The sequence below is a fragment of the Oncorhynchus mykiss genome, chromosome 29 (assembly GCF_057628025.1).
Source record: "Oncorhynchus mykiss isolate SJ-2025 chromosome 29, ASM5762802v1, whole genome shotgun sequence".
NCBI classification, from domain to species: domain Eukaryota; kingdom Metazoa; phylum Chordata; class Actinopteri; order Salmoniformes; family Salmonidae; genus Oncorhynchus; species Oncorhynchus mykiss.
Window position 1 is genome coordinate 11,366,724 of NC_143050.1, and position 10,777 is coordinate 11,377,500.

The 10,777-nt window shown below is 45.1% G+C and overlaps 1 protein-coding gene across 2 annotated transcripts in view; it reads left to right on the forward strand.

Annotated features, from left to right (window-relative positions):
• The first annotated feature begins 2,449 nt into the window (after positions 1-2,449).
• LOC110510203 (A disintegrin and metalloproteinase with thrombospondin motifs 2) overlaps positions 2,450-10,777 on the forward strand; it is an 89,948-nt gene continuing 81,620 nt past the window's right edge. Inside the window, exons 1-2 of one of the 2 annotated variants that reach the window (XM_036967492.2) lie at positions 2,450-2,669; positions 3,787-4,211. In XM_036967492.2, coding sequence (XP_036823387.2) covers positions 2,585-2,669; positions 3,787-4,211 — 510 coding nt within the window. In that variant the 5' untranslated portion in view covers positions 2,450-2,584. The remainder of the gene's footprint in view (positions 2,670-3,786; positions 4,212-10,777) is intronic. The other variant, XM_090226503.1, reaches the window with a different exon arrangement.

The following is a 10,777-nucleotide window of genomic DNA, read 5'->3' on the forward strand; positions in this document are numbered from 1 at the left end:
TAGCAGCAGTAGTAGCAGTAGCAGTAGTAGTAGTAGTAGTAGCAGCAGCAGCAGTAGTAGTAGCAGCAGTATTAGCAGTAGCAGCAGTAGTAGCAGCAGTAGTAGTAGTAGCAGTAGAAGCAGCAGCAGTAGCAGCAGTAGTAGTAGTAGTAGCAGTATTAGCAGTAGCAGTAGTAGTAGCAGCAGTAGTAGTAGTAGCAGCAGTAGTAGTAGTAGCAGCAGTAGCAGCAGTAGCAGCAGTAGTAGCAGCAGTAGTAGTAGTAGCAGTAGAAGCAGCAGCAGTAGCAGCAGTAGTAGTAGTAGCAGTAGCAGCAGTAGTAGCAGTAGCAGCAGTAGCAGTAGTAGTAGCAGCAGTAGTAGTAGTAGTAGCAGTAGTAGTAGTAGCAGTAGCAGCAGTAGTAGTAGCAGCAGTAGTAGTAGTAGCAGTAGCAGCAGTAGTAGCAGCAGTAGCAGTAGTAGTAGTAGCAGTAGCAGTAGTAGTAGTAGCAGTAGTAGTAGCAGCAGAAGTAGCAGTATTATTAATATTATTATTAGTAGTAACATTAGTAGTAGCAGTAGTAGTAGCAGCAGAAGTAGCAGTATTATTAATATTATTATTAGTAGTAACATTAGTAGTAGCAGTAGTAGTAATAGTAGTAGTAGATGTAGCAGTAGTAGCTAAAGTAGTGGAAGTGGTCCTCTAGTCTGTAGCTCTGATGGTAGAGCAAGGCGCTTGCAACGCCATGATAGTGGGTTGCATTTCCCCCTGAACATCCGTACTTAATGTAGCATGCATGCAATGTAAGTCACATTGGATAAAAGTATCTGTCTAAATTGCATTCATATGTATTATTATTATTAGTAGTAGTAGTAGTAGTGGCAATAGAAGTAGCAGTAGTAGTAATAGCAGTAGTATTAGTAGAAGAAGCAGTAGGAGTAGTAGTAGTAGTAGTAGTAGTAATAGCGGTAGTAGTAGCAGTAGTAGTAATAGTATTAGTAGTAGTAATAGCAGTAGTAGCAGTAGTAGTAGTATAGTAGTAGTAGTAGCAGTAGTATTAGCAGCAGTAGTAGTAGTAGCAGTAGTAGCAGTAGTAGTAGTAGTAGTAACAGTATTAGTAGTAGTAATAGCAGTAGCAGCAGTAGTAGTAGTATAGTAGTAGTAGCATTATTGGTGCTAGTAGTAGTAGTAGCAGTAGTAGTAGTAGTAGTAGCAGTAGTAGTAGCAGTAGTAGTAATAGTAGTAGTAGTGGTAATAGCAGTAAAAGTAATAGTGGTAGTACCAGTAGTATTAATCATATCACTTGGGCTCCCGAGTGGCGCTGCGGTCTAAGGAACTGCATCTCAGTGCTAGAGGCGTCACTACAGAACCTGGTTCGATTCTAGGCTGTATCACAACCGGCCGTGATTGGAAGTTCCATAGGGTGCTGCACAATTGGCCCAACGCCGTCCAGGTTAAGGTTTGGGCGGCGGAAGGCCGTCATTGTAAATAAGAATAAGTTATTAACTGACTTGTTTAGTTAAATAAAGGTTAAATCAAATAAACCAAATTGTAGAAGCAGTAGTAGTAGTAGCCGTACCATTAGCTGTAGTAGTAGCTGTAGTAGTAGTATAAGTAGTAGTAGTAGTTGTAGCAGTAACAGTACTACTTGTAGTAGCAGTAACAGTACTACTACTTGTAGTACTAGTAGCAGCAGTAGTAGCAGTAGCTGTAGTAGTAGCAGTAGTAGTGATATAAGTAATAGTAGTAATAGCAGTAGTAGTAATAGTAGCAGTAGTATCAGTACTAACAGTAGTAGTAGTAATCGTAGTAGCTGCAGTAGTAGTAGTACTAGTAGTACTAGCAGTAGCAGTAGTAGTAGTAGTAGTCGTAGTAGTTATAGTAGTAGTGGTAGTAGCAGTAACAGTGCTAGTAGAAGTAGTAGTAGTAGTTGTAGTAGTAGTAGCTGTAGTAATAATAATAATAGTAGCAGTAGTAGAAGCAGTAGTAGTATTATTAGTAGTAGTAGTAGTAGATGCAGTAGTAGCAGTATTAGTAGTAGTAGCAGTGGTATAAGTAGTAATAGTAGTAGTAGTAGCAGTAGCTGTAGTAGTAGCTGCAATAGTAGTAGTAGCAGTAGTAACAGTAGTAGTAGCAGTAGCAGTAGTAGTAATATCTGTAGTAGTGATAGTAGCAGTAGTAGTAATAGTAGCAGTAGTAGTAGTAATAGTAGTAGCAGTAGTTGTATTAGTAGCAGTAGCAGTATTACTATTATTAGGTTATGCTCCACAGACCATGGAAATGTCATTGGGTGATGGAAAGTGCTGGTTCCCACACCGATATGTCTTATGTCAATTTGTAAAGTTTGTAATCGATTTAAAGTGGGCAAATATTTGAGCTATATCGTTATCAATGTTCCCTGTAAGTGGGAATGTGACATTTAATAGCAATTGAGAGAGTGGATGTTTTTCAGCTGTCACTGTGAACACTATCAAATATCGAGAGAGAGAGAGAGAGAGAGAGAGAGAGCTTTAAGATCTGTTCGGGAGGGTTAGGGGCTGGTAGATCGTTTATCTAGAATCTCAAAGTCCGCCTCTATCCTGTGCGGTCTTTTTCTTCGGACCTGCAATGGATGTGACGACTGGATTTGCATTCTTTATCATTTTTCTGCAACTAATTCACGCGAATGGACTTTATTTATCCAATAGCATAGGTATGTGGGATTTGTGATATTATAGGCTACGTTTAATACAGTTGTGTAAAGCTTAACCTAGGCACCACGGTTGAGAATATGTTCTGATCACGATTCGACTCTTGATGCACGTCAATTTTACAGAGGTTATTTCGTAGCCCAGAAATGTTCAATAATATTTGACAGAAACATAAATATCCTGGAGTTGGTAAGGCTCTGTAGTTTGTTTATAAACAATGCAGTGTCTCAGTAAGGTTTCCATTTCTTTTGCATGACACCAACTTTTTCCCCATTTATTTTGCATCCAAACACAGTTTACGTGCGCTCAAATTCAGCATGTAAAGAACATTCTAATGGCAGATTCATCATGCACTATTGATAAGTCGTAAATTTGCTAATTTATAGTTGAAGTTTTTACAGCAGTTAGGCTATTAGTTTGCCTAACAACAACAACAACGACCTCAACAAATAATAATTTACATTTTGACTTGAAAATAAATGGTTGGAATTAAATTAAACTTGACACTTCAATTTAATTCATTTAAATACGACCTCGATTATTTCAAATTGACAGCTTTGAGCATCACACTGTCTTGACGCGTGCTTCCCTGCGTCACCTACTGGGTGGGTCACTGCTTCCAATCTAAACTGAAGTGGACAAAAGTGATGGATACAGTCGTGTGTAGTCTTGTTGTAAACATAGAATTTGAAATTACTAAAGAATGATAGTCTGCCTACCTACCTACCTACCTACCGTGTAAAACGCATGCTCATCTGCGCGCGGGGAACGGGCGTGAACACTTTGGCAATTGGCACACCGAAGTTTAAAACGCTGTTTGATAGGCCTATTGTCCAGGTTTCTTGTTGCCTGTGGTTTATTTGATATGGTAGGGAATATACCAAAGTCAGTTGTGGCTGTAAAATGTCTGATCTATATTAATCACAGATTCACATTGTATGATGTCATGTTTATCAAGTGAGACCCAGCATATTTATTTATTTACCCATGCTATTTAGATACCAAAGCTGTACCTGCTTGAGTGTGTGTGCGTGCTTGTGTGACTATGTGCATCTGAGCTCCTATGCATGATTGTGTGTGTATTGATCAGTGTGTGACTGTCTCTCCCTTTGTACACAGAGTCTCTGCAGCATGTCCTGAGGGAATATTTGGTGGTGAGGCCTGTGAACACTGACGCAGAAGGCCGCTTCCTCTCAGGTGCTGTCTCCGCAAATCAGCTGGACAGCCAGCACCAGCAGGTCTACAGACGCTGGAGGAGGGAGGCTGCAGCCACCTCAGACCCCAACCATGGAGACCTGGAGGAAGGAGATGGCACCGCCAGGCACAGGGAGACACTCTTCTACAACGTCACTGTGTTTGGCCGGGAGCTTCACCTGCACCTGCGCCTCAACTCCAGGCTGGTGGCCCCCGGAGCTAAAGTGGAGTGGCATGAGGAGGGCAACCAGACCCGCTACGAGCCTCTACTGGAGAGCGACTGCTTTTATGTAGGAGAGGTCACCAACGTCAGGGACACATCCGTCGCTCTCAGCAACTGTGATGGCCTGGTAAGTGCTGCATTGTTGAGGAATGTATCCCTCATGTATAGTTATTAACCTGCTAGTACGCCTGTAGAACGTATTAGGTGGCTTCAGTTGATCGACAGAGGGGGAAATGCCATAGTAATAAAGAGGGTTAGACTGAGGTCATCCAAGAGGCAGGAGAGGTTGAAAAGTGGAACCACTGCCCTGGTAGATTGTTGTGGTTGTGTATCACTGCACAGAAGGACTGAGGATATTTTCCATGTAAGGCAGATGTTTTTCATATGGTCTGCATCAAAATATAGGATTGTAAACAAAACTAAAGCTGTAATCTCATAATGAAACAAACTTCTCCCTGCTTGGCATTGCTGGTTGGCCTCCACCAGGCAGGGTGGCAGTATTCAGTATGCGGGTCATTGCTGATTGGCCTCCACCAGGCAGGGTGGCAGTATTCAGTATGCGGGTCATTGCTGATTGGCCTCCACCAGGCAGGGTGGCAGTATTCAGTATGCAGGTCATTGCTGATTGGCCTCCACCAGGCAGGGTGGCAGTATTCAGTATGCAGGTCATTGCTGATTGGCCTCCACCAGGCAGGGTGGCAGTATTCAGTATGCGGGTCATTGCTGATTGGCCTCCACCAGGCAGGGTGGCAGTATTCAGTATGCAGGTCATTGCTGATTGGCCTCCACAAGGGCAGTGTGGCAGTATTCAGTATGCAGGTCATTGCTGATTGGCCACCACTAGGCAGTGTGGCAGTATTCAGTATGCAGGTCATTGCGGATTGGCCTCCACCAGGCAGGGTGGCGGCATTCAGTATGCAGGTCTCTGTGCTGTTGGAGGTGGGAGGCCCAGGGGAGGTTTTAGTGCCTGGAGGCTAACACTTCATATCTCAAACAGCTGCTTCATCCCCTCTCCCTCCCACCCTGCAGGAAATAAACCACGTCTCCTTATTAATGATCACATGAAATAGTTTAGCTGAAATCCCCTCTGTTTAATTAAATATACTCCTTAGAGACACACACACTAATACTCTCTCAAGGTAGGTTTCAGACAAGTCTGCGTTTAGAATTAGCGATAAACAATTTGTTAAAAAAAGACACCACTGTGATTTTCTCTCTTTACACCGTGTTGTTTACCATGTCCCCTGGACAAATCACTCCGCAGTGCTATGATCAGAACTGTCCAATAAACAGATCCAGATTGCAGTGTCAGAAAACAACCATCAAGGGAAAGACTGGTCTTCAAACACGGACAGTCTCACTGGCGAGTGTCTGTCCATGAGTGACTTCAATTACTAGCTTTAGTTGATCGACAGAGGGGGAAATGCCATAGTAATAAAGAGGGTTAGACTGAGGTCATCCAAGAGGCAGGAGAGATTGAAAAGTGGAACCACTGCCCTGGTAGATTGTTGTGGTTGTGTATCACTGCACAGAAGGACTGAGGATATTTTCCATGTAGGCAGATGTTTTTCATATGGTCTGCATCAAAATATAGGATTGTAAACTAAACTAAAGCTGTAATCTCATAATGAAACAAACTTCTCCCTGCTTGGCATTGCTGGTTGGCCTCCACCAGGCAGGGTGGCAGTATTCAGTATGCGGGTCATTGCTGGTCGGCCTCCACCAGGCAGGGTGGCAGTATTCAGTATGCAGGTCATTGCTGATTGGCCTCCACCAGGCAGGGTGGCAGTATTCAGTATGCAGGTCATTGCTGATTGGCCTCCACCAGGCAGGGTGGCAGTATTCAGTATGCAGGTCATTGCTGATTGGCCTCCACCAGGCAGGGTGGCAGTATTCAGTATGCGGGTCATTGCTGGTCGGCCCCAGGTCATTGGTACTGCAGGCCAGGCATGAGTACCACCATTAGCAGACTGCAGCAGACCAGCAGCAAAGTGGAGCTTGTGTACATAAAGTGTCTCAGAGAAGGAAAGAGTGCTGATCTAAGATCAGGTCCCTCCGTGTATTCATTATGATCTAAAATATAAAACTGATCCTAGATCAGTACTCCTACTCCAAGATTCTTTATGAATACGGGTCCAGAGTAGGCTGCTGCACTGAGAAGGGCAGGGGCATGATGCTGGTCCTGGACCCCTGCTAAGAGACAAGTGAGTAAGGAATGCCCTACAAGCAGAGGCACAAGCTGTTGCCATTGCCACAGTATCTGTAGGAGGAAGTGACATCCACCAAATGATTCTCAGAAAAAAAGTGATGTGTTGGTATGGCCTCTTAGGTTAGATTTAGTGTGATTACCAGTCTCTTTAGCTAACATTTCACCCGCCACTCCTTGTCATTGCCAAAAAATACTGGTCTTTCGGCAATGTCAATGTTCAATATGCGCTGAATTTACAGCGGAGTTGCTCATTGGTTGTTGGAAAAAACATGATTATTTTCCATGACATCATGTGGAGCTTCGAAATTAGAATTTATAACAAAGTAAGTTGAATTTTGATGCTTAAAATCAAAACGTAGACATTTTGTGGTTGAAATTGTTGTATGCATTTAGTTTGAGAATTTAGATGTGAGCATCTGAACAAACAAAAAACTGTTGCTTAGCAACCGAATACCAACGTGTTCTGTGGAGAAAAAAAGATAAGAGTTCCAAAATGTGCATACATTTTTTGTTGTGATTGGAAGATAGCTGTGAGGGTGATCGAATCATGATCAAATCCTCTGTTTTCCTCGAGCTCATTAATGATAGAACGTTCATATTTGAAGATGGCAGAAAGGCCAGTCTCCTTGGCACATGACATGGAGTGGATTAGCTAAAGAGACTGGTACCCAGGCTAAATTAGATTGGGTGGCCTGAGCAAATCTGCTGTGGCCTATGCTACAGACAGTTGTCATGGAAACCATCCTCTTATGCAATTTGTCCTGAGGGGTCAGCCTGTCAGTTTAAAGTCTCTGTGTGTGTGTGTGATATCTATCTATTTTTTCCCTCATCCCTTCTCTGTGTGATCTGTCCCATTTGACCTTGTTCCAGAGATGCATTGCGTTGCTGAATTATAATTAAATATAACTTACATATCACTTTCTCTGTGTTATAATATCATAGCAGTCAATCCTCTACTACAAGGGTTCTTAAACTTTTACAGCTCGAGACCCGAATGAGACATTGACCGTTCCACCATGACCCAAATCGTCCTCCAATAACACAAATTAAGAATAAATAGTGTGTGATTATAGCTGTATTGTCATAACTCACAGCCCACCTCTCACATGCCCAGGACCCACTTTGGGTACGGATCCATAGTTTAAGAAAGCCTTCTGTACTACAAACAGTAAGAACAGCTGGTAGTCTTATCCAACTTTCAATCAAGCCACCAAAGACACCATAATCCCATACAGACCACACGCTTCCCAAAAGTTCAGGAAATGAAGCAATTTTGCGTTGTGATGGTTTCTGTGTTGGTTGGAAAACCTTCAGCCTTTGCACGACATAGCCTATGTCAGCTGTGTTTAACCTAGTGACAAAGATGCATACCTTTCTCAAGTTTCTGTCATCCCAGGGGTCTTTTCTCAACACCACTAGCCTAGTGGTTAGAGTGTTGGACTAGTAACCAGAAGGTTGCAAGTTCAAATCCCCGAGCTGACAAGGTACAATTCTGTCATTCTGCCCCTGAACAGGCAGTTAACCCACTAGGCCATCATTGAAAATAAGAGTTTGTTCTTAACTGACTTGCCTAGTTAAATAAAGGTAAAACAAAAAAAATGTCACTTATTTAGTTGGGTTAACTTTTGTGCTATAATCAAGTTGTATGAATTTTGTTCATGTTGCTCCCCTGGCACGGATGTGGCTGGGGTGTTTGTAGCTGTGTCAGTAATTACACAACCTCCGAGCCTTCTCAAATCAATGTTGAGCCAAAATGCACCAAATTGGACCAGGGCTGACTGTTTCAGCCATCTGTCGCACCTCTCCCTGGTTTGGGTCACTCTCTTTGTGGTGTTGAGCGGGCCATGGAGAGGGGTGAAAGAGGAACACTTTTCGGGTAGGGCCATTCCAGAATCCCCTGGCTCTCTATGGAGTAGCTGTGGCCTTTGGTTATTCCATTGGAAGGACAGAGTGGGGAGCCCACTGTGACTACACAGGCACACTTTCTTTCCTCTCACCAGGAGTTTAGATTCGTTTCTGTTTGAGTGTGGATGGAAACCTCAGTCCTAATTGTAGGATACAAGATGGCATTCTTCTGGTGTTATTTTCTTCCCTCTCTCCATCGCTCATCCATCTGGCTGTAGGCCCAGTCCAGCAGGCTATAGACCTAGTCCAGCAGGCTATAGACCCAGTCCATCTGGCTGTAGGCCCAGTCCAGCAGGCTATAGACCTAGTCCAGCAGGCTGTAGACCCAGTCCAACAGGCTATAGACCTAGTCCAGCAGGCTGTAGACCCAGTCCAACAGGCTGTAGACCCAGTCCAACAGGCTGTAGACCCAGTCCAGCAGGCTGTAGACCCAGTCCAGCAGGCTGTAGACCCAGTCCAACAGGCTGTAGGCCCAGTCCAGCAGGCTATAGACCTAGTCCAGCAGGCTATAGACCCAGTCCATCTGGCTGTAGGCCCAGTCCAGCAGGCTATAGACCTAGTCCAGCAGGCTATAGACCCAGTCCATCTGGCTGTAGGCCCAGTCCAGCAGGCTATAGACCTAGTCCAGCAGGCTGTAGACCCAGTCCATCTGGCTGTAGGCCCAGTCCAGCAGGCTATATACCTAGTCCAGCAGGATATAGACCCAGTCCATCTGGCTGTAGGCCCAGTCCAGCAGGCTATAGACCCAGTCCAGCAGGCTGTAGACCCAGTCCAGCAGGCTGTAGACCCAGTCCAGCAGGCTGCAGACTCAGTCCAGCAGGCTATAGTCCCAGTCCAACAGTCTATAGACCCAGTCCAGCAGGCTGTAGACTCAGTCCAGCAGGCTGTAGGCCCAGTACATCCAGCAGGCTATAGACCCAGTCCAGCAGGCTGTAGGCCCAGTACATCCAGCAGGCTGTAAGCCCAGTCCAGCAGGCTGTAGGCCCAGTCCAGCAGGCTGTAGACCCAGTCCATCTGGCTGTAGGCCCAGTCCATCTGGCTGTAGGCCCAGTCCAGCAGGCTATAGACCCAATCCAGCAGGCTGTAGGCCCAGTCCAGCAGGCTATAGACCCAGTCCAACAGGCTATAGACCCAGTCCAGCAGGCTGTAGACTCAGTCCAGCAGGCTGTAGGCCCAGTCCAGCAGGCTATAGACCCAGTCCAGCAAGCTGTAGGCCTAGTACATCCAGCAGGCTGTAGGCCCAGTCCATCTGGCTGTAGGCCCAGTCCAGCAGGCTGTAGACCCAGTCCATCTGGCTGTAGGCCCAGTCCATCTGGCTGTAGGCCCAGTCCAGCAGGCTGTAGACCCAGTCCTGCAGGCTGTAGGCCCAGTCCACCTGGCTGTAGGCCCAGTCCACCTAGCTGTAGGCCCAGTCCAGCAGGCTGTAGGCACAGTCCAGCAGGCTGTAGGCCCAGTCCATGTGGCTGTAGGCCCAGACCAGCAGGCTGTTGTGTGACGGCCCTGAATTTTTCTGAACCGTCTCAGTGCAGCTCCTTCCAATAGGGCGCTTTTCCTTTAATTCCCAATTAAATAGCCAGCATCAGCTGCGCAAAAGTGGGGTTGTGATGGAGACGTGACTGAGGATGTGTTCAACCCTCAGTTCCCGAAGCTTCTCTATTCCGGTTGTTTTGTTGCTGTTAAACGTGTGTTTTGTAGCCTAAGAGAGTTTACCCAGGATCGGATCCACTCTTTGCGTCCGTGGACTACACCTCTCTGTTCTTCGTGGCCTTTCTCCGCTGGAGATCTGTTGGCGGATTGGATTGTCTGACTGACCACCACCTTTTTGTATACGGTATTTCATTTGTTTTGATATGATGTATACGGTGATGATTTATGTAGTTAGATGTAGTTGAGGACTTAGTAAGAGCTGATACGCTTTAAAGTTCTGTGGTAAAATTATTGTTATATTGATTGTATGATTAATACTGGGTTTACGCTACACGGAATGAACGGACAAACATTGCGTGACAAAAGTCACTTGAGTTCACTGAACTCCTTTACCGGGCTGGACTCTTTTTAGGCCCGAGGTACAGGACATTTCTGGAAGAACCAGACAGAACTCATTGTGTTATATTATTATATGTGTGTGTAATCATTGATGTTGCTAATACAACCCACGCAAAATAATATAGTTGTTTTTGAAGTTCTTTACAATGTTTTACGGGTTTATGAAAAGCTTATTTCCATCCTGACTTTTACATAAGTCCTTTGTATTGGTGTAGACTAGCCGGACCAGATGGGACTCATTCCCTCCCAAACTAAAAGGAGAAACCAATGTTTTCTCTGGTAGGCACAACCTACCTGGCACCCCTATAAATAATAACCTCAAGTCAAAACCGTTACAGTAGGCCCTGTCCAGCAGGCTGTAGACCCAGTCCATCTGGCTGTAGGCCCAGTCCATCTGGCTGTAGGCCTTGTCTAGTAGGCGTGTTACATTCAAAGGGACATATTGACATGCTTGTCAGGATTTATAGTTGAGAGAACAGGCCCAGCTGGAGTGAAAAGAGCATCTTTGACCTGGAAGACACAAGGCCTCTGCG